At 40.5% G+C, this 23,367-nt stretch overlaps 1 protein-coding gene across 1 annotated transcript in view; it reads left to right on the top strand.

Moving 5' to 3' along the window:
• The window catches only part of TMEM241 (transmembrane protein 241), a 104,933-nt gene that overhangs the window by 1,098 nt on the left and 80,468 nt on the right, over positions 1–23,367 (top strand). The window contains exons 2-4 of the mRNA XM_059894803.1: positions 1,453–1,499; positions 8,176–8,253; positions 22,071–22,152. Coding sequence (XP_059750786.1) covers positions 1,453–1,499; positions 8,176–8,253; positions 22,071–22,152 — 207 coding nt within the window. The remainder of the gene's footprint in view (positions 1–1,452; positions 1,500–8,175; positions 8,254–22,070; positions 22,153–23,367) is intronic.

Genomic DNA, 23,367 nt, shown 5'->3' with positions numbered 1-23,367 from the left:
ACAAAGAAAATATGGAAAAGTGGAGGGGAACAAACTGAATTGTGTGAGTAAATACACTTCAGAGAAGAATGAAGGTCCATTCCTAGGAAACACAGACCAGAGCACAGGTAGTTAACCATAATTGTGGCATTTAGGAGCTCATACAAGGGGAATTACGTGTTGATTAATCCATGGGGAAAAAAAATATAAATGTAAACTTGCCCAACACCAGTCTATTGCGCTTTTCAGATCATGTGAAGTATCAGTAGAACCCTTGCTTAAAGCCATTTAATGGTTTTTAGGCTTTTAAAAAATTCTTAAAGTGTTCAGTCATAGAAAAAAATAGAAAAAGATACCCAGAAAGATAAAATACAGTTCTCCCATTCATAATGTGCTGTAAATTTGGTTAAAAGACATAATAAAAATACAAGTTGACCTTAGCTGAGTTGGCTTTAAACAAATCCTTAAAAAACACATCTAAAAATGTAATATACCTAAGAAGAATTAGAAAAAAAAATCCTAAGAATGCAAAAACCAAACAAAACCCTAAAAATGGAGGGAAAACAAAGGAAAGAATGAATAGGGTGCAGTTCTTACTTGAAGAGAAACATAGAAGGCGGTGGATTTTTAGGTAAACTGGGCAGTAGATAAAGTGGATACCCCGAGAAAACAGACAGTGTCCAGGGGTTTGTCCGGTTTTCTCTGGAGCTGCCGCAGTTATAACATGGCACTTCTGGGGTCTGGGAAGATGCTGAGGGGTCAGATGTCCACAATATCTGGCCCAGCTGCTGTGTGTTCCACTTTGTTGCGTCCCCAACTGAGAGATGGTCAGGCTTCTGGTGACCCTGGGGAAAGCAAGTCCCCCCTCTCTTTTTTTTTTTTTTTTAAATTTTATTGGAGTATAGTTAATTTACAATGTTGTGTTAGTTTCAAGTGTACAGCAAAGTGACTCAGTTATACATATACATATATTCATTCTTTTTCAGATTTTTTTCTTGTATAGGTTATCACAGAATATTGAGTAGAGTTCCCTGTGCTATACAGTAGGTCCTTGCTGGTTATCTATCTTATGTATAGAAGGGTATGTATGTTAATACCAAGCCCCTGATTTATCCCTCCCCACAACGTTCCCTTTTGGTAACCATAAGTTTGTTTTCGATATCTGTAAGTCTGTTTCTGTTTTGTAAGTAAGTTCATTTGTATCACTTTAAAAAAAAAATTAGATTCCACATGTGAGTGAGAGCATATGATATTTGTCTTTCTCTGTCTGACTTACTTCACTTAGTCCCTCTCTTTAGTATGAATTGGAAGGTCATTTTTTTTCCCAGTGTGTGATTTTTTGGGGAGGAATAAAAAAAGCCTTTTTGAAACTTGAGTATACTTATGTTTCTTTAGTAGGGATTTCTTTGATTATATGGTCTATCAACTCTCTATAATTTGAAAATGTCCATTAATTTGGTATTTGTTTTTCAGTATGTCCTGTCTGTCTTGAAATTTACCTACCCTACATTATTCCAAGGGTGAGTATCTTTTATGCGCTTTATATACATTTGTAGGAAATGTCCAACCAGCATCATTAAATGTTCTTCAAAATATTTTTAATGACTGCATAGATTTTTTCATTAGATAGACATAGTGTAATTTATTTAGTCATTCTATTAAATGGCATTTGAATTGTGTCCCATTTTGGGGATATAAACACAACAATGTTCTCAGACATTTTTTGCATTCAAATCTGCCAAATTTCTAGCTATTTCTTTGGAATAGATTCCTATATAAGAAATTTAGATTAAAGAACATGAACTTCTTTAGTAGTGTGCTTGAATATTAAAAAATTCTTTTCCAGAATCTTTTTACCAATTTACATTGTAACCCAGCCTGTGTATGAAAGTTTCTATGATATTGTACTCAAACCATGACTGTTACTTTTACCCTCTCTCTGCTGATTTCATGAGCAAAAAATGGTATCACATTATTTTGTCTTATGATTTCTTAGATTATTCATGAAATTGGACAGTTTTCTTATGTTATCCACTTGTATCTCTTTTTTTAGTGAATTGTCTATTTGTGCCTTTTACCCTTTTTTATTTTTTCTTTTTTTAACCCTTTTATTTTTACTAGGCTTTTAGTATTTTTTTATTATTTAATGAATTCTTCATATTTAAAGGATGTCAACCACTTTTCTATCATATCTATTGGAATTTCTTTTTTTTTTCAATTTTTTCTTTGCCATTTCATTTTGTTTATAATTACCTTGATTATTTAGTTTTTTTAAGTGACATCATAGAGAATTCATTGTTTGAACGTAGGAATGAAGCAGCAGAGAGAAACACAGATGAATCCAGTGTGTGATCTTGTGACTGAGCGATGCTATTATTAGAAAGAAGATAGAAAATGATGTAGAATCGGGTCAACAGTCTAGAGAAATGGTAGAGGCAGCATGGAGCGCTCTGGCGTTCACATTTCCCCTTCTCACCTCAAACCTCCACCCCCGCCCCCTTCTTTTAAAAAATATATATTTTATTTTTAAACTGATCGTTTCTTTTGTGATAGGTACCATTGCTTTTATGTTTATTCTTCTCTATCACAAGACGATGTAGATATTCACCTATATGTCATTAAAGCTTTTTTCAATTCTTAATTATGATCCGTTTATTTTAGTGTATGGTGCAATGTGAAGAAATCATTCCTCCCCTAATGGTTTTTTATTTATACTAGCCCCATTTAGTATATTTTATTGTATAATCCTTCCTTTTGCCTTTGGGTCATTAGTATCATATGTAAAGTCATTTTTTTAGGGTCTATTTTTGAGCACTTATTTGTCAGTTTTGTTTTTTTTTTTTTTTATTTTATTTGTCAGTTTTTATGGAAAGGGGCTAGTGGTAAATTGTTTTCATTATTATAACATTTAAATATGTGGCAGAGCACGCCATCCCTCTTCCCTTTTTCCTTTTTTTTTTTTAAGTATCACACAATTGCACACAGAAAAGCAGGGATAGAGATCTTAATATCAATCAAGGTTGAATTCAGGACAAAAACATTAAGCAAATGAAGAAAGCTGTGTTACAATGCTAAAGCAATGCAGTTCAAAATGAAAAGACACATTATAATGCTGGAGCATGCAGTTCAAAGTGAAAATAAAATAGTGATGAATATCTATCAACCAAACAACAGGGCATCGTCATTTGTCAAATAAAAACAGCAGGAATACCAGGGATAAATAGAAACATACTAGTGATAGGAGACAAATTTACTACTATTTTTCCCTGACAGATCAATTGGACCAACAAAACACTAGAACATATATATATATTTGATAAATAATACAATTAATAGATAAATATAAAACTCTATCTTGAAAATAGAGATTATGCCCCTCTTTCGAATGCCCATGGAATATTCACCATGAATAAAACATCAGTTATTTTTAAAAAATATAAAGCAATTATACAATCCCAGTGCACTAAAACCAGATCTTTATATCAAAAACAAAAATCCCTACCTACAAAGGGCTCTTGAACATATAAAAAGATATTCTTCATTCATAAGAAAATATAATTTTAAACTGATTGAGATATATTTTTACCAACAAGATTTGCAAAATAAAACTTCAAAATTTGATAACGTAGCATTGATGAGGATGTAGAAAGCAGGTGCTCTCATATATTGATCATGGGTGGCAAACTGGTACAATATCTATGATTGGCACTTTGGCAGAATATAGCAATGGTTTGAATCCTTCAATCCAGCAATTCCACTTCCAGTAATTTACCTGAGAGGTTTACTTGCATTTATGTAAATGAAATATGTACAAAGATGTACATGTGAAACATTGCAGCTGTTTGTGACAGAGAGCATTTTTTTAAAAAATTTTATTTTATTTATTTATTTCTTATACAGCAGGTTCTTATTAGTTGTCTGTTTTATACATATTACTGTATATATGTCAATCCCAATCTCCCAATTCATCCCCCCCTCCCCCACCACTTTCCCTCCTTGGTGGCCATACGTTTGTTCTCTACATCTGTGTCTCTATTTCTGCCTTACAAACTGGTTCTTCTGTACCATTTTTCTAGATTCCACATATATGCGTTAGTATATGATATTTGTTTATCTCTTTCTGACTTACTTCACTCTGTATGACAGTCTCTAGGTCCATCCACAAGAGAGCATTTTTTTTTTAATAATGACTTTTTTAAAAAATATTTATTTATTCGGCTGTGTCAGGTCTCAGTTGCGGGTGTTAGTTCCCTCTCGGCATGTGGGATCTTAGTTCCCCGACCAGGGATTGAAGCCTTGTCCCCTGCATTGGAAGGCGGATTCTTAACCACTGGACCACCAGGGAAGTCCCAGAGAGCATTTTTTAAACAACCTAATTTTCATCTATACAGAACCAATTAAATAAATTATATTGTATTCCTAATGGAATACTATTCAAATGTTAAAAAATAAGGAAACTCTTGTGTATTGACAAGGAAAGGTCTTCAAGATTCATTTAATGGAGAACAAAAGCAAGTCAATAACAGTATAGTACGTTACCATCAAGTAGAAATGTGTGTATGTTTTCCTTATTTAAAAAAAAGATGAAGGGCTTCCCTGGTGGTGCAGTGGTTGGGAGTCTGCCTGCTAATGCAGGGGACACGGGTTCGCGCCCTGGTCTGGGGGGATCCCGCATGCCGCGGAGCAGCTGGGCCCGTGAGCCACAACTACTGAGCCTGCGCGTCTGGAGCCTGTGCTCCGCAACAAAAAGAGGCCACAATAGTGAGAGGCCCGCGCGCCGCGATGAAGAGTGGCCCCCGCTTGCCGCAACTACAAGAAGCCCTAGCACAGAAACGAAGACCCAACATAGTAATCAATCAATAAATAAATCTTTAAAAAAAAAAAAAAAAAAAAAGATGAAGACACTAGTAAGAGTGGTTACGTTAGGGAACCACTAAGGTGGTGGATAGGGAAGTGCAGATAGTGGACAGGGAAGGGGAGAAGACTTTTCACCACTTTTTTATGCTTTTGAATTTTTGTTCTTTATATTATCACCAATATGTTATTTCAGATGAACTTTAGAATTACTTGGTCATTTCTCCATAATATTTCACAGCAAAACTTAAAAAAAAATCATCCATGATCATGTATATTTCAGTCAATAAAGCTGGGATATTGTTTTCTCATTTTCTTTTCTTTTTTTTTTTAATTTAGTTTTATTTATTTATTATTTTTGGCTGCACTGGGTCTTCGTTGCTGCACGCGGGCTTTCTCTAGTTGCCGTGAGCGGGGGCTACTCTTCGTTGTGATGCGTGGGCTTCTCATTGCAGTGACTTCTCTTGTTGCGGAGCTCGGGCTCTAGGCACGCGGGCTTCAGTAGTTGTGGCTCGCGGGCTCTAGAGTGCAGGCTCAGTAGTTGTGGCGCACGGGCTCAGTTGCTCCGCGGCATGTGGGATCTTCCCGGATCAGGGCTCGAACCTGTGTCCCCTGCATTAGCAGGCGTATTCTTAACCACTGCACCACCAGGGAAGTCCCTGTTTTCTCATTTTCTGATCCTGATTGTCCTTTCACTTCTCTCCGGGTAGAGGGACTTAGGGAAGTTAGTGGGAAAAGGTGATGTTTTCACCTGAATTGCCTTTTCCCCACCTTCTCTGTAGATGTCAGACTGAATGCACCTCCACCGACAGAATGTAAGGTCTACAAATACAAGAATTAAACAACAAAAAAAATCCATTTTGTCACTGGCCTATCCCTGATGCCTATAACCATGCCAGGCACACAGTAGGCACATAGTAGGGCAGAGTAACTCATTCTAAGAAAATTGATCGCATGCATATGCCAGTCACTGTTTTAGACACTTGGACTACTTCAGTGAAGGAAAGAAAAATCCCTGCCCTCCCAGGGCCTGCTCATTTCTTCTTCAGTTTACCTGTGGTGAATGGTACCTTCTATCCAGTCGCCCTACTCAGAAACCTGTGTTATTCTTGATTTCTTTGTCTCCTTCACTGCAACGTCTTCACCCCAACTAGGACCTCTAAACATCTTTAGAACCTGTCCACCTTCTTCATCGCCTCTTCCTGGGCCACTATCATCTCTTAAATCATCCTAACAACTCCTAACTTGCTTCCTGGCCCCTGGTCTTGCTTTTCTCAGCAAACATTCTCTCCCTTGTAAAGAGAGAGAGCTTTCCCCAAGGTAAATGTGGCAGTGTCGCTCCCGTGCTGCAGACCCTTCAGTGGGTCCCCAGTTTGAAGCCCCAGCTCGTTGACGATTGACCTGGCCCTTCATGACCAGCCCCCGCCTCGAGTACTCACATGCTAAAGTCAGGCCAATTGAACCTCTCTAAGAAGCTTTGCCGGAGCCATTGTCTCTCTTACCTGTGGGCCCTGGTCCATTCTGGGCCTCCCGCTTTGAACAGGCTTCAGGCTTTTGCTTGAATTTACTTCCTCTAGGAAGAGTCACCCAACCCCCTAGACTGGAGTAACTGCCTCTGCTAGGGTGTTTTGTGCTACCTGGTACTCTTCCCATTAGGACTGTATCACACTTTATTGTAATTATTGGTTAATTAGCTTACTTGCCTCTAGACCAGAGTTTCTCGGCCTCAGCACCATTGGTATTTTGCACTGGATAACTCTGTGGTGGAGGGCTGTCCGGCACGTTGTAAGGTGTGGGACAGCATCCTGGCTTCTACTCATCAGGTGCCAGTAGCAACTCTTCCCCCATCCCCAGTTGTGACAACCAAAAATGTCTCCAAATGTCCCCTGGGAGGGAAGATCCACATAATTGAGATCCACTGCTCCAGACCAAGCTGTTGGAGGACACGACCCATATCTGTCCACTCCGCCTGGCGGTGTCACTGAAGTCTTCACAAGGGAGGCATAACACCTGGATCTTACAGGATGAGCAGGTGTCCACCAACCCGGAGGAGAAGGGAAGACGTTGTGGGTCACAAGGGCCGCATGTGCAAACTCTAAAAAGTATGAAATGGCCTGGCACATTACAGGGGCTATGGCCTGTTCGCTGTGGCTGGAATGTGGCTGCCACTGGCAGGTGGACAGGAACTGACCCTGGAGAGGGGCAGCTGCAAGTCCTGGAAGGCTTCTATGTCACATGCAAGTGACTTGGTCCTGTAGACCAGGGGTTCTCCAGTGTCGTGTCCCAACACATGGGTGTGCTGTAATCACCTCCGAGGTAGGTGTCTCAAGTCATAACTAAAAATAAGGTTTTGAAATTTATGAATGACTCACCAAAAATAGAGTAAAAGCAATTAGTGTGGAACAGGATATAGTTATGCCTGTAGTACTGGTCACTCATTTGGCATTTTGCTGTGCTTTCTGCAGTGGGAGAGGGAGGGGTGTTTATCTTGTCACCTGTACTCCACCTAAACTCTGCACGTGAGGAAATGTGTCTCACATGAGCTTCATGACCCCAAGTGTGTTGCAGCAGAAAAGAGGCTGAGGGCTGCTGCCTACAGCACCAGGAAGAATCAGCCATTTTTAAAACAAGTGAGGAGCACAATTAGGTTTGCATTTTAGAACAAACCCTTTGGCTGCAGGATGGAGAATGGATGGTATCGGGCAACCCTGGAGAGAGGGGGACCGGTTAGGGAACTGATGCTATGGTCCAGGTGTGGGATCATGAGAGTCTGAATTAAGCAGAGGGATGGATGGGAAGGCTTCGGGTTTCAGAGAGGTTACGGGGATAAAGTCAATAGGATTTTGTAAGTTGTTGAGGGAGGTGATGACAGAGGAGGGCTGGGATGACATCTAGGTTTCTGGTTTGGCTGATTCGGGATGGTAGGAGAATGACCAGGATGGGGAGAGGGAAGTTCAAGGTAATGTTTTAAGTCATGTTATCATCGGGATCTTGTGGGGTATCAGGGTGGCCATATCCTCGTGAGAAGGGGGATATGGGAATCATTAGTGCAGAGGTCATGGAGAAGTGGTGGCTGTGGGTGAGATTGTTCGGGAAAAGTCTAGAATAAGAAGAGGAGAACATCAGTGTCAACACTGACTGGTACAGCTGGACTCAGGGAATAGTAGAGGTTGAGAAGGATGAGTCTGAGAATTGGGATAATAATTTGGAGAAAGTGGGAGAAAGGAGTTGTAAGAAGGATCACATGTGTATATTTGTGTCACTCGACAGATCTGCTGGGGGTGGATGGCATTTGAGACCATGGCACTCTGTTAAATTCACATTGGCCATTATCCTTTTCAGGTGGCAGACATTAATTGGTGGACTTTTGCTTCATGTGTCATGGAAACTGGGCTGGGCGGAGATCAACAGCAGTTCAAGGTAGGGCCACCTCTTCTGTGCTTGATTCATGACTCATACTCAGCTTCCTTGTGTATTATTTAACTTCTTCTGGTGTTACATTGGGAAACACGGGTGTTTATTTGAGTTGTATGATCTCTTAATTCCCTTCTAATCTTGAAATTAAATGATTTTGTAATCAAATAGAGCTCAAGTAGTGTTTTCCTGGTTAATAATGCCACTCTTATAATATTAAAATAAATTGAGATATACAATTTATAATACCATATTAATTTGGCTTTGTTTTAGATCATAGGACCTCTATGAATAAGTTATTAAATCAGCTTTAAATTTTTGGGGTAAATTTTTAATTTTGAAATTATTTCCTGCTTACAGAAAAGTTAGAAATAGTACAAAGAAGTCCCATATCCTTTACTCAGATTCCCCAATTATTATTTCACCTTGCTTCTCTTATCAGTTTTACTTGATATATACATACATATATGTATATATGTAATTTTTTTCTGAATTATTTGAAGGTAAGTTGCAGATTTTTTTTTACTTCTGAATTGTTGAGCATGTATCTCCTAAGAGCAAGGATGTTCTCTTACAGGACTACAATAGTTATCAAAATGAGGACGTTAACATTGATGCAATACTATTATCTCATGTATAGACCGATTCATATTTTGCCAGTTTTCTCAGTAATATTCTTTATAACCCTCTCCACAAAAATTTGATCCAGGGTCCGATTCATATCACACATTGTTGTTATGATCCTATTAAGACCGCTTTTCAAATAGATTTGAAAGAAATGTCAAAGACAATGACATTTTTCAACCAAAATTGTAATCCGAATTGGCTATTCAGTCCTGCCTCACCCAAATAAATCCTCATGATTCTTTGAGAACATCATGCCTTGCCTGAAATGATGCACAAAATGAAAAGAAAATGAAGTCAAGTTTTACATGAATAAGGTAAACAACCCAACTGAATGATCAGGCCAAATCATTTGCCTTGTGGTCCAAGTTATCTGCCCAACTTCTCCATGAATTAGATTAACTGCTTCATTGCTAAGTCATCCCTTGGCTTGGCACTCTGGAGAAGCTTCGAGAATGAGTCCAGTATAAATATTAATAATTTTGGCTTCTTCTGAAGATATTTAACTGGAGAGCAAAACACTGGTATGAAGAAGTTTGACAAGGGAGAGGCCCTGGGAACTTAGGTGTGGATTAATTTCCCTGACCCTATTACGTCACAGTCCCTATTCTGAAAGACTATCACACGCAAGATGCTTAACTAATCCAAAGGAGTAGTTCATTAAGTCATAATTTTACATTTCCATGGTAGAGTGTCCTCCACTTGATAAAACCCCAAAATATAAAATTTTGGGATTTTATATGTGATATTAAGCACAGGTCTTACTTTATACTCCATTGTTACGGTGGATAGTTCAATGAGAATGGGTCTTCATTTAAACGAATAGGAGCCCTGAATTCACAAGGCCTGTGATAGTTCTAAGATTTAGTTCTAAGATTTAGTTAAATGATGAAGCATTTTGACTCCAAATAGTTGAATGTATTCCTCCACAGAAGCAAGAGATTGGACTAGAATCAGGGAATTGGCCATCAGATTTTGGACTGGGGTCCACTTCTGATCAACATGGATCTTCCACTTTTACAGTGTTCCTGACTATGATTATCTTATAATTTCTGATGTGAATTATTTACTTGTTCATAATGGTCATTTAAACATTACCTTAGGGAATTCCCTGGTGGTCCAGTGGTTGGGACTCTGTGCTTTCCCTGCCCAGGGCCTGGGTTCGATCCCTGGTCGGGGAACTAGGATCCCACAGGCTGTGCGGTGCGGCCAAAAAAAAAAAAAAAAAAATTTAAAATAAAATAAACATTACCTTAGTCATATTTTCTTAAAAGCGATGCCATTGTTCATACTCAAACTTTTTTTGTATGTAAAACATACATAACATAAATTTTACCATTTTTAAACATTTTTAAGTGTACGATTCAGTGGCATTAAGTACATTCACAATGTTATGCAACCATTACCACCATCCATTTCCAGACCTTTTCACCATTCTAAACAAAAACTCTGTACCCATTAAACAATAGCTCCCCCTTTTTCCTTCCACCACCCCCACAAGCCCCTGGTAAAGCTCTATTCTACGTTGTCTCTATGAATTTACCTATTCTAGGTACCTCCTTTAAATGGAATGATACAGTATTTGTCCTTTTGTGACTGGTTTATTTCACTTGGCATAATGTCTGCAAGCTTCATCTATGTTGAAGCATGTGTGAGGATTTCCTTCCTTTTTAAGGCTGAATAATATTCCATTGTGTGTATAGAGCACATTTTGTTTATATACCGCATTGTATACCGCATTTTGTTTTTCCATTCATCCATTGATGGAATTCTTCATATTTGTATGAAGGGGGGTAGAGGGGATGACTAGTAGAACTGGGTGAAGTCAAAGATTCTCAAGATGCTTTTCCTGGAAGAAGTGGTCCTTGACAGAGAAGGATCCACTAGACACTGTTGTCCCTTTAACTTGCATGATGCTAGGTGCCACCCATCTCAGAAGAGCCATAATCATATCCCTTTTTGGTCCCCTTGCTAAATCTCCCAGAGACTTTTTCACCTCTATCCCCTGGACTTCCTTAGGTGGTTTCACAGCTACGCACACATGATGTCAGCTCAGTTAAGCTTCTTGTCAAAGATTCTAGTGTCTTAGTTTGTAGTGGGTCTTGTGGTTAATAACTGCTGTCACAGCTCAGGATTTCCTGTTACCATGGGCCCTGGGCAAAGGGATGTTAGCAGGTAGCAAGCAGCAAGGAACCAGCTCCCGTGCTCCTCTGTGTGTGCCCGGGCTGGGTTTGTGTTTGCTGTGGCTACTGTTTCCTACTGGGCTTGGTTTTCCAATGATGTCATTAGAGAACCAAAGCCCAGCTTTGCTGTGTGACTGTGTACTTGTGCAGAGATAGCAGAGGTTGGGCTCTACTAAAAATGGAAACAACAGCTGGAAGACAGTTTGGAGTCCCTGATGGCATGATGGAATGTCATCATGGAGTTATAGTGATGGGGCTGGAGGGTGGGCCCCCAATTGGTCCTTAATAGCATATGCCATAGAGAGCTCACTTAGACTGTCCTTGTAGCCTGGAGCACAGCAGCAGAATCCCAGATTCCCTTGCAAACAAGTCACAGACCCTGGCGCCATGTTTCTTACATTGCAAAGAGGCCATACTTGCTGTGTTGGTCAGCCTCTGGCCACATCACGTATTGACTCCACCCAGTGATCTGATGGAATCATTCTTCTCCCAGGATGTTTGCCTGGCAGCCAGTTGTTATCACCGGGTGTTGATTGATGCCCTGGAAGCCTCTGTCTTGGGAAAGATAGCACTGGTTTTCAGTCACAAGCTTGTCATTATGTGGTGGCAACTGTTGTAGCCAAGACTTTGCAGAGCATTGAAGTGATTTTTCTAGCAGATGTTGGAAGTCCTGTGCTGAAAGCTTTTTGTATTTCCAAAACGTTATCCTAAATGAACACTGTGACCTGTTTCAGCTGACTGGAAGTCTGGTAGCACAATGAGACCGTGGCACTCTATTAGATTCTAGAACCATCGCTGAGGACCGACTCAGGCATGATTTCATTGGAGACTTTAGGTGCCATCTCCTGGCACCTATATTACCAGGCTGCATGTTTAAATAAAAACATTTTGAAAGTAATCTTTAACCTACATGCCACTTTTTGTCCACTATGCATGTGAGAGTAAAATTTTGCTTCTCAATGTTTTCAAGTATGAGAAATTCTAAGTTAAAAAACCTATGCCATAATACCTTTGTGACCAGAGATTTCTAATAGATGAAGAAGCCCTCACGCCATAATTTTACATTAAGAGTCTTTGCTGGGGAAGCATAACGAATATCTTTGATAAAACCTCCAAATTAACTCAGCCTTCTCCCTAAAGAAATGAATAGTGAGATAATCAGGGTCGAGATTGTACTTCTTTTTAATTATTGATTATTTATTGTTTTTTAAGTGAGCTAGCCCACCTTTATGAAAGCTACTGGTGGTTGGAATTTCCCAAATCATGTTGTGATGTATTGATATTTCATTTTGAGTGACTCTTATAGTTTTCTAAAAAGTCATCTCTGCTCACAGAGGAAAGTTAGCTCTCAAATTCATGTATTTTTTTTTTTTTTTTTTTTTTTTTGGGTGTGTTGGGTCTTCGTTTCTGTGCGAGGGCTTTCTCCAGTTGTGGCAAGCGGGGGCCACTCTTCATCGCTGTGCGCAGGCCTCTCACTATCGCGGCCTCTCACTATCGCGGCCTCTCCTGTTGCGGAGCACAGGCTCCAGACGCGCAGGCTCAGTAGTTGTGGCTCACGGGTCTAGTTGCTCCGCGGCATGTGGGATCTTCCCAGACCAGGGCTCGAACCCGTGTCCCCTGCATTGGCAGGCAGATTCTCAACCACTGCGCCACCAGGGAAGCCCTCAAATTCATGTATTTTTGATATTCTTCCCAGTTGTTTTCTCTCCAGAGGAATGCTTTACATATATACATATGTTGAAATTACTTTTTGGGGATAATACAGTGAACTTTCAAAACTTCCTCAGGAAACATGCTTAGAGCCACCAAAAGGATAAAATATTGAATAAAAGCTGATTGGTGTTGGTGTGATGATTGGGGTGGTACCTGGGGGGAGTCCAGGAGGCCAGTGATGGTAAAAGAACAGGAGTTTTTGAAGTATCAGCTTTATTGAAGTATCATTTGCAAATAAAATTTTAAGATGTTTAAAGTGTACAATGTGATGATTTACTGTATGTATATATTGTGAAAGATTCTCACCATCTAGTTAATGAACACATCCAGCACCTCACATATTTATCTTTTTTTTTTTTGGTGAGAACATTTAAGTTCTAGTCTCTTAGCAAATTTCAGTTATACAGTACAATGTGATCAACTGTAGTCAACATGTTATACATTAGATCCTCATAGGATACATTATTCATCATTCATGAGTAATCAATGTACATTATTCATCTTGCAGCCGAAAGTTTGTGCCCTTTTACCAAACTCTCCCTGTTCCCCTCACCCCCCAGCCCTTGACAACCACTTTTCTACTCTCTGTTTCTATAAGTTTGACTTTTAAAAAAAGATTCCACGTATAAGTGATGCCATGCAGTGTTTGTCTTTCTCGGGATGGAATTTTTTGACCTTTGACACCTGCAGGTCATGCCCACTCCCTTCAGTGCATAGGAGTCTGCTGAACTCACGATTTGTCATAGATACACCACGTGTGGAAGTCACTCTGAGTCCATATAACCCTTTCTGGCCTCTTAAGTCCATGGTGTGAAATGTAAACCTCCCCAGACTGAGATCAAAGGAGTTATGTCTTGCACATTAGCTTGGATTTGCAGGCCCTCGTGGACTGTGCACGGGCAAGGTGCTTGTACTGGGTTTTCTTTCTTTCTCACATCTATTAGAGATGAGATATGTGCCTCTTCTATCCTGCCTCACTTATTATTCGGGGACCTGGGTGGCCTATATTTCTTTTTCTTTTTTCTTTTTTGGACTATATTTCTTAGTACTGACTTCTCTGTTCTGTGCCATGCCTGCAATCTGTCTCCTAAGGCTCACTTAACTGCACATCCAGCCTTGGTCCTCCCAGGGGAGGGGTGAGGCGCCCGAGGGTACCACCACTCGAAAGTTCCAGACGTTGGGACCCAAGCTGCCTTACTCTAAATCAAGGGTCAGCAAACAAGAGCCAGAAAGTAAATGTGTTAGGCTCTGTGGGCCATGCAGTCTCTGTCACAACTACTCAAATATGCTGTTGTAGCGGGAAAGCAGCCATGACAACGTAAACGGATGGGTGTGGCTGTGTGCCAATAAAATGCTATTTTCAGCAACAGGCAGCAGGTGGGATTTAGCCCGCAGGCCCTTGTTTGCTGCCTCCCGGCTCTAAGCTATCTTCTCTGAGAAACGGTGTCATCACAGGGTTCTTAGGTCTAAGTAATATTAGAGCTGGACAAGGGAGTGTGGCCCTCTGTGAGTCAGGGAGACAGTAAGGAATGAAGGAGAAAGGTCTAAGAATAGGAGGAAGCAGCGAGAAAAGGGAGTAAGACACTTGGAGGACCATATTCACCAGGAATGGACCAAAAAGATGAAATTAGGCGTCTTCTGTAAGTAGGAAGTTAATGTATGCAGAAGTCCTTTTGAATTGTAAAGCAAATACTGATTTTACAGTTATAAGGTGTGTTACTGTTTTAGGCAGTGCCAATCAATAGTCAACACATCAACTCTGGTATCTTGGTCAGGTGTTATTTTCACATTTGGAAACTGCTTTGCGGTCACTAGGTGTCAGTATAACGCAGAGAATTTTTAAGAATTCAGCTCAAGGATCCCGCCAGGCTCCCATGAACAGATAAACTGAGTGTTTTCAGGGAGCAGATGTTCCCTCAATAATGCATTCTCTATTTGAAAAACAAATGTTTTAATTTAATTAGCCTTCATCTCAATAACAACAGCTTTATGATTCATGCCAACAGACTATTGTTAGCTTCTTGTAAAATGCTTTATTCATCAGGGTTCTTAGGGACAGTAGAGAGTGCACAAGCAGAAAAGAAAAAGTACACGATGCACACAAGATGCAACATTTGTGCCTATAACTCACGTAGGAAAAATTGCCTATCACCACAATTTTCAAAACAGACCCTGTAGCGCGCACACACACACACACACCCTGGCTCAGCCCTCACACCACAGAGACTCGAGATTCTGTCAGGACCTCCTCAGGATTTAATCCCATCTTGCCTCCTTTGATGGCACGTAGAACAATGTAAGAATAAACCAGCACAGAAGGCCCAGATGGTGCCACCTTATGAATTAAAGGTGGAGAGGAGGTGCCTTAATAGATGTGCCTCGTTTGTTCCTAATGCTCAGGCTGTTGAGTGTCTCAGAATCATGCAGTGTTAGAGCTGCCAAAGAGCATCTCAGTCAGCTCAGGCTGCTGTCACAAAAGACCACGGACTGGGTAGCTTAAACAGCAGACATTTATTTCTCACAGTTCTGGAGGCTGGGAAGTCCAAGATCAGGGTGCCAGTGTGGTTGGTTTCTGTTGAGGGTTTCTTGTGGGTTTACAGATGTCTGCTTTGTTCCTGTATCTTTACATGGTGGTAGTGTGTGTGTGTGGGAGAGAGAGAGGGGGAGAGAGAGAGAGAGATGGAGAGAGGAGGCATGCTCTCTTGTGTCTCTTCTTACAAGGGCACTAATCCCATCATGAGGGCTCCATCCTCATGACCTGATTACCTCCCAAGGGCCCTGCCTCCAAATACCATCATACTAGGGGTTAGGGTTTCAACATATGATTCTTGGGAGGACATAAACATGCAGATCATAGCAGAGAATGAGTCAGTATAACGTCTCTGGAAGGCAATTCTGTAACCAGTTACAAACTTTAATGTGTGTATTGTTGAACAGCAATTCCACTTCAGGAAATGTATTCTGAACATTGTGAAAACATCATAAATATGAGCAGAGAATATATTCAAGGATAATCATTACTGTGTTAGAATAGTAAAAACCTAGGATAAGCTTAAATGTCCAGCAGTAGCCTGGTATTCAAGTATTAATAAATTGGGGATGACTGTTTTGACATGGAAAGATGTTAACAGGTTATAAAACAACCTGTGCAATTGGATCCCATTTTTGTTGAAATGTTCATATATGTGCATATGGATGCTGTTTGGAAGGAGATGTAACAAGGTATTAACAGTGGTTATCTTTGGGTAGTAGGATTGTAATTATAATGTTTTTCTTGATAATCTGTGTTTTCAAAATTTTCTAACATGGAAGGTACCACTTTTTAATAAGAAAAAGAGATAAATTATTATAGGAAACAAAATAACTGCCTCCATTTCAAGTTTCTAAGTTCATGTCTATTGAAGAAAAACATGTTTGTTTTTTAATGCAGTTGGTTTTTTGTTGTCACAGTTATAGGTTACACCATGATCGTTAAAAATGTTTATTGAATTTGAAATTCTTAGGATTCTCGCATTGGGGCCATTTCAAACAGGCAGATGGCAGGATATGGAACTTTTTGCTTGCATCCCTGCCTTTGACAACTGATTAGCTGTAAGCACCAGCAATTCTGTTCAGGGCAAAGTCTCTGAAGCACTTGAGAAAAGCAGAGGAAGAAATGTGAATTAGGGTCATGACTGCAGTTTCCTGATGTATCTTGCTGCTTTGTACCAAACTAGCAAGAGAAGGGAAAACTTTTTTTTTAAGTTACAAAAATAATACATGGTGATTCATTCAGCAAGTATTTGAGTGCCTACTGTATATGCCAGGTATTGTGTTAGGTGTAAGCGGTGCATAATGAACAAAACAGACAAAAATCCTTGCCCTCGTAGAGCTACATTCTAATTGATGCAGACAGACAAGAAACAACTAAAAATGTAACTGGATGATGTAATAGGTGTAGAGAAAAATAGAGCTGGGTAAGTGGATAATGTGTATATGTGTGTGCCTGAGTATGGGCCAGTGGATGGGGGGGGTTGTTATTTTATATAGGGTGGATAAGAAGGACTCATGGTTAAGACGACTTTTGAGCAGAGATTTGAATACGTGAAGGAGTGAACCATGCAGGTATGCGGAGGGGGAGGGCTCCAGGCTGAAGAATGTTTGATGATCAACAATGAGGTCAAAAGCAGTTTTATTCCACTTGTAAATGGAAGCATCACCATAGAAATCTTTAAATACCTCAACAACAATAATAATAAATAATAAAGTGTAGTCAAGTAGTACATATGTAGCCTCCAGAAAGGTACCAATTTATATCCCACAGCAGTATATGAAGGCATTAATTTTATGACCCCCTATATAAGATACCATTTTTAAAAATTACTAGTTTCTTGGGCAAAACTTGGTATATCATTGTTTTATTTTAAAGTCCTTTTAGTATTAGGGCGGTTGAATAACTTTTCACATGTTTACTGGCCATTTGTGTTTCTTGTGTGTGTGTGTATGTGTATGAGAGAGAGAGACACGCACACATACACAGACAGACAGGAAGAGGAGAGAGAAAATTACCTATTTCTGTCCTTTGAATGTTTTCCTTTTTTCTTTTGGGGAGTCGGTTTTTTTCTTATTGATTTGTAAACACTCATTATACATCAAGGATATTAAACTCCAACCTGTTTTATATGTTGCCAGTGTTTTTCCTGGTTTGCTAATCATCGTTTCATTTTCTTTATGGTGTTTTGGCCATCTTATGTAGGTGGATCTGTCAATCTTTCATCTGAACTTGGTGTTATGTGTGGATAAGCCAGAAGGAGAACATTTATTGAGTGTTGTTGTTTTCAGTGTGCCACGTGCTACCCCAAGTGCTGCGTATTCATTCTTTCAGCTAATTGTCTCGATAGCCTTCTGAGCATTCTTATCCCCATTTTATAAATGTAAAACTGAGCTCTCACTGCAAACTAGCTTTAGAGTTGGGATATAAATCAACTAGCTTTAGAGTTGGATATAAATCTTCTAAATAGGAAGGTTTGCCTGACCACGTTCTTTCTACTACACAGAGCCTCCTGCTCTGTACTTGTGCATCCTTCCTACTCCCACCTCTAGATGACCTAGATGACCCCTAGATGATCCCAGCCCTAGATGCCCTGACCTAGAAGAAAGGGCACAGCCCAGGGACATGTGTGAAGTTTGTCCATCCCTTAGGGCTGTTGGTTAAAGTTTTCAGCTAACTGCTGGAACATTCCTTGGGAGTGAAGAGAGCTAATTATAATTTCCAAAGATTTGAGCAACCATGTGAATGTTATAAGATTATACTCTCCAGTGCCCAGAACCAGGTACAATTTCCATCACTTATTGCTATATCTCCTGAGGAAAGAATCCTCAGTTTTAGCAGACCTAACTAGGATGTAAAAATTAGTTTCCTTTCTTTCTGAAGAAAGGATTTTAAAGAAATACTTCAAGAGATGGCAAAAACACAAGGAAGCACCGCCCTTGTAGCTGGTTCTCACCTTGTCTCCACACTGCCTGGAAGAGTATGGAAAATTCAGTCATCATGAATTTTATCTGCCCCGGTAGCTGTTGAAAGGTCTGACCCCTCCATGTTGTAAGATCACACTTACAAGTCGTGGAAAACCTGGAAGCCAGAGGTCCAAATTCTAATTCCTGGAGCAGCCTGTGTATATTTTTTCTGGTTGAAGTTCTTCCTTTTTTTTTTTTTTAACAACAAAAAGAAACTTATGCTTTATTGAGAGAAAAATTCTACTCTAGTAGTAAGATATAGAGGAAAATTTAGTCAGACCTTGTGCTATGCTCCGTACTTACAGTACTTACAGAGATGGAAGGTTTTTTTTTTTGTCTTAAAATAACACAGATTTGTTATCTTACAGTTCTGGAATTCAGAAGTCCAAAATGGTTTCACTGGGATAAAAAGTCTTTGGCTGTAAAGAATTTGTTACAATTAGGAAATTTTTCCCGCATTTTTTATGTTACAAAACTTCACAGTACATCTTAAGTTTTCAAAGGTCGCAATTCCTTTTCAGAAATTTTTCCCCAGAAAAATTTACATTTATACATATCTTCTAATTTTGCCTAAACTTTCTTTTTGAAGTTATTTCTTTGTATTTTAGGGCAGAGGGGTTAAAATACAAGAGGTTCCCTAGCGCTGTTTTCTTTCCCTCACGTCCATGGCCATTCAGATACCCTGACGTCTCCTAGAGTATGTACGCGAGTCGCAGGAGTTTTCTTTGTTTAGGAGTGGGTGGAGCATGCATGTCTAGGGCCTCACTGACCTTCCATTCTGAAGTGTCAGGCTTGCCGCAGCTGGGCCAGCCGCTGTTTCACCCTGCACACGCCTTCCTTCTTTCCTCGTCATGTTCCCCACAGTACATGCTCTGGGCTTCCTTCTAGGGCACAGCAGGCCATGGGACTTGGCCCTTAATGTCTAATGGGAAAGTCTTTTCCTAGAAGAGTAGCAATTGGTCGGTATTAGCTTGGCCCGTTAGGATGGAGGCTGGCATTTCCATTCTTTGTTCACCTTTTGGTTGGAAGTACAGATGTCTGTGATCGCAGCAGGACTAGTAATAGCAGAATATTTCTCAGATAACTAGCTGCTTGAGCTGCTACCAGAGCAAAATCATGTTGTGTTTGCAACTTATTTATTTATATATCATTGTCTCACATTAGATTATTATGAGATCCTTGAGGGTGAAGTACGAGAGGCGGTTAAAAGCAAGGTTTTAAGTCAGACAGGCCTGAATTCAAATTGTAGCTTTGCCATTACCAGCTTTTCTGACCGTAGACAAATTACTTAAACTCTTTGTGCCTCGGTTTCCTCATCTGCACAGTGGGGGTAATAATAATAATAATAATGATACTTTCCTCGTGAGATTGTTGTGCAGATTTTATTTTATTATTATTTTTTATTTATCTATGTTTAGATAAATATTTTTTGGCCACTCTGCACGGCTTGAAGGATCTGTTCCCCCACCAGGGATTGAACCCAGGCCACAGCAGTGAAAGCCTGGAATCCTAACCACTAGGCAACCAGGGAACTCCCACAGATTTTAAAAAGATTACAGTGTAGAAAACATTTAGCACAGTGCCTGGTTTGTAGCAAGGGCTCAAAAAATGTCATTGGTGATGCTGCTGGTTTTTTTTGGTGGTTTGTTTGTTTTTTTAATTAATTAATTTATTTTTGGCTGCGTTGGGTCTTTGTTGCTGCGTGCAGGCTTTCTCTAGTTGCGGAGAGCGGGGGCTACTCTTCGTTGTGGTGCGCGGGCTTCTCATTGCAGTGACTTCTCTTGTTGCGGAGCACAGGCTCTAGGCGAGCGGGCTTCAATAATTGTGGCTCGCGGGCTCTAGCGCGCAGGCTCAGTAGTTGTGGCGCACGCGTTTAATTGCTCCGCAGCATGTGGGATCTTCCCGGACCAGGGCTTGAACTCGTGTCCCCTGCGTTGGCAGGCGGATTCTTAACCGCTGTGCCACCAGGGAAGTCCCTGATGCTGCTGTTAATATTAACTCTGGCGCTGTGAGCACCTTGCAAGTTGCTGTGAGTTTGGCTGAATGACTATATACAGGAAGTAGGGTTCGAAGGCCTTATCTGAGACTAGAAACATTTTCATGCCCTGTTCCCTGGGAAGTTGTACAAAAGCAGGTCTGATGATAGAGTGCCTGCCCATGTTAATAAAATTAACAAAGAACACTTCTTGAACAGGCTCCATCCCAGGAGAGCAGTTCATTGAGTTACTTGGGATTATTATGTTATATCCTGCTGGAATGGCTTCATTAATTTATATTTATTTTAGAATAACTCTGGGAACTTGAATTAGCGAACCGAATGCATTTGTAACTGATGGGGGAAGCAAGTTGCACCCTCAGTGATGTGTACTCTATGGAAAGACTGGGGTTTTGCTTTTTTTTTTTGCTTTTTAAAACTTTATTTCAACATAACTGTACTTACAGAAATACACTCATGTTGGTTATTAGAATGCAATTTAACTTATCCTACACAATTTGGACCAAAAAACTTGGTACATGGTTTTCTTTAAAAAAGAAAGAAAAAGCATTTGCAATCTGGTTTATTTTTCATCTATTACAAATGTGTATAAAAGATCCACCATCAAATGCTGCTAAAGCAAACAGCATGAACCTTGAGAAATTAAAGTTTGGTTTGTCTCTGAAAAATAACACGTATTGCACTGTAAAAGTTTATAAAATTGGTGCAACAGAACATTGTTGTAATGTTTCAATGCCAGTTCACAGAGTTCAGTAACTAATGGATGTTGATGAGGGTGGGGAGAGCCTATGTGTACGTATGAAAATATAAAAGCTATCCAATCTAGTTAATATTGCATGCAGATCACAAGTTTACTCAAACCAAGATTCAGATAATTTCTTAAATCTGAATTAACACTACTGGTCCAGTTCATCTGCTGTCAACAAGGAAACTGCACAAGTAGCTGTTTTTGTGATTTGTGCAAAAAAGAAAATGAAGTTTCTTCCCCCAGGTTTTCAGTCTAGAACTGAAACTACAGGAAAGGTATTCTGAGGAGAGCAAGATTCTAAACTGTGTTGAAAAAGCAGTTCTTTGGACTGGCAGTCCAGTGGTTAGGACTCCATGCTTTCACTGCCAGGGGCCTTAGTTTGACCCCTGGTCAGGGAACTAAGATCCTGCAAGCCACGCAGTGTGGCCAAAAAAAAGAAAAAAAAAAAGAAAAAGAAAAAGCAGTTCTTGGTGTGGCCACAAGGGAATCAAAGAAATGTGCCCTTGAGAAGTCCTTGGAGATTCCCTAAACTGGCATCCCAGGTTAACGGTTGAGGCTCAGCACATGGCCACCCAGCTCAAGTTCAGGCACTCTTTTCAATTCCATCCTTTCACACTGTGGTTCCTTTTGTTGTGGTTCCCTGGAGCTGTTTGGTACCTTGCCTAGGTAAATAGCCTTTAAAAATTTTTTTAAATAATTTGGCATGTGTTCAAAGCCTCCGGCTACTTAAATTCCAAAGAGTAACATTCACTGCTTCTTAAAAAAAAAATCAGATCTGTCCTTTCTCCCAACCTGCAGGAAACCTTTTCCATCTCCAGCTCGTCTGTGCCCGATTGTGGGATCAGTAACGCCACATCGTTGGCTGAGTGATGGACTGTAGGCAGGATGGCTTGGTCAGCTTCCGTCCCTCTCAATGATACAGAGCGAATCATGCTTCACAAGTCACCTGGGGATGTTTAGACAACCATGAGTGCTGTATTTGGTGTATGGGAGGGTCATACCTTCCAGCGAGGTCTTTTGGACATAAAGTGACAGGAATCTATGGCCTCTTTCCCTTTTACAGATCTGATGTTTTGACATGGCTTCCTGCTTCAGTGCTGTTTGTGTGTATCATCTATGCTGGTTCCAGAGCACTGTCCAGACTGGTAAGTGTTAGAGGTTTTGGAGGGGACAGTCCCTTTCCCTTCTTCCCCTTTGCCTTTAACTTGTTGCGCCTTGGATCAATAGGGGACAAAGCAACAGCTTTAATGACGGTGCAGCTAGATTGAAGAACAAGTCTTGGGGCTGAGGCCAACGTGGCGCGCTCCCACTCCCTGAACTGAAGATAACCAGATAACAGGGAAGGACTGACTTGTTTTACAAGATGGAGAGCTGCAGATGGAGACGCAGGAAGCCGGAGTAGTGATATTTGTGGAGCTTGCTCTGCGTGGATACACCCCGTCCTTGGGAGCAGGGAGGGTGGGCTCAGTCTGCTCCTTGCTTCCGGGGACCGTGACCCTGCCCATCAGTAACACGGCCTGGGTGGGCTGGGCTTAGTCGTGGGTTCGCATGCTTGGCACGGAATTGATGCCCAGTACAAGGGGACACTAGTGATACAAGTGTTCATTCTGTCCTCCCACCCAGACCCCAGGACTGAGCTCCTCAAAGGAGAGTACTGTGAGGAACAGATTTCTTCCAGTGATGTTATATATTATATGGAACTCCAAAAATTTAGTTATTTTGCCACCAAAGGAGAATCCATAAATATCAGCATTGACCAGAGTCTCAGAACGTGGCTTAAAAATCAGGAACATTTTTTTTTCATATAGTTAAGGTTTTTTTTTTTTTAATTGGGGTATAGTTGCTTTACAATGTTGTATTAGTTTCTGCTGTACAACGAAGTGAATCAGCTATATGTATACATATATCCCCTCCCTCTTAGACCTCCCTCCCACCCCACCCCCCATCCCACCCACCTAGGTCACCACAGAGCACCAAGCTGAGTTCTCTGTGCTATACAGCAGGTTCTCACTAGCTATCTATTTTACACATGGTAGTGTTTATATGTCAATCCCAATCTCCCAATTCATCCCACTTCCCCATCCCCTGCCGAGTCCACATGTCCATTCTCTACATCTGCATCTCTATTCCTGCCCTGCAAATAGGTTCATCTGTACCATTTTTCTGGATTCCACATATATGCGTTAATACACGATATTTGTTTTTCTCTTTCTGATTTACTTCACTCCATATGACAGACTCTAGGTCCATCCACGTCTCTGCAAATGACCCAATTTCGTTCCTTTTTATGGCTGAGTAATATTCCATTGTATATATGTACCACATCTTCTTTATCCATTCGTCTGTTGATGGAACTTTAG

This window comes from Balaenoptera ricei, chromosome 14 (assembly GCF_028023285.1).
Source record: "Balaenoptera ricei isolate mBalRic1 chromosome 14, mBalRic1.hap2, whole genome shotgun sequence".
NCBI lineage: Eukaryota > Metazoa > Chordata > Mammalia > Artiodactyla > Balaenopteridae > Balaenoptera > Balaenoptera ricei.
The sequence above is the reverse complement of the archived record's forward strand: the minus strand, read 5'-3'. Positions and strand labels throughout refer to the sequence as shown.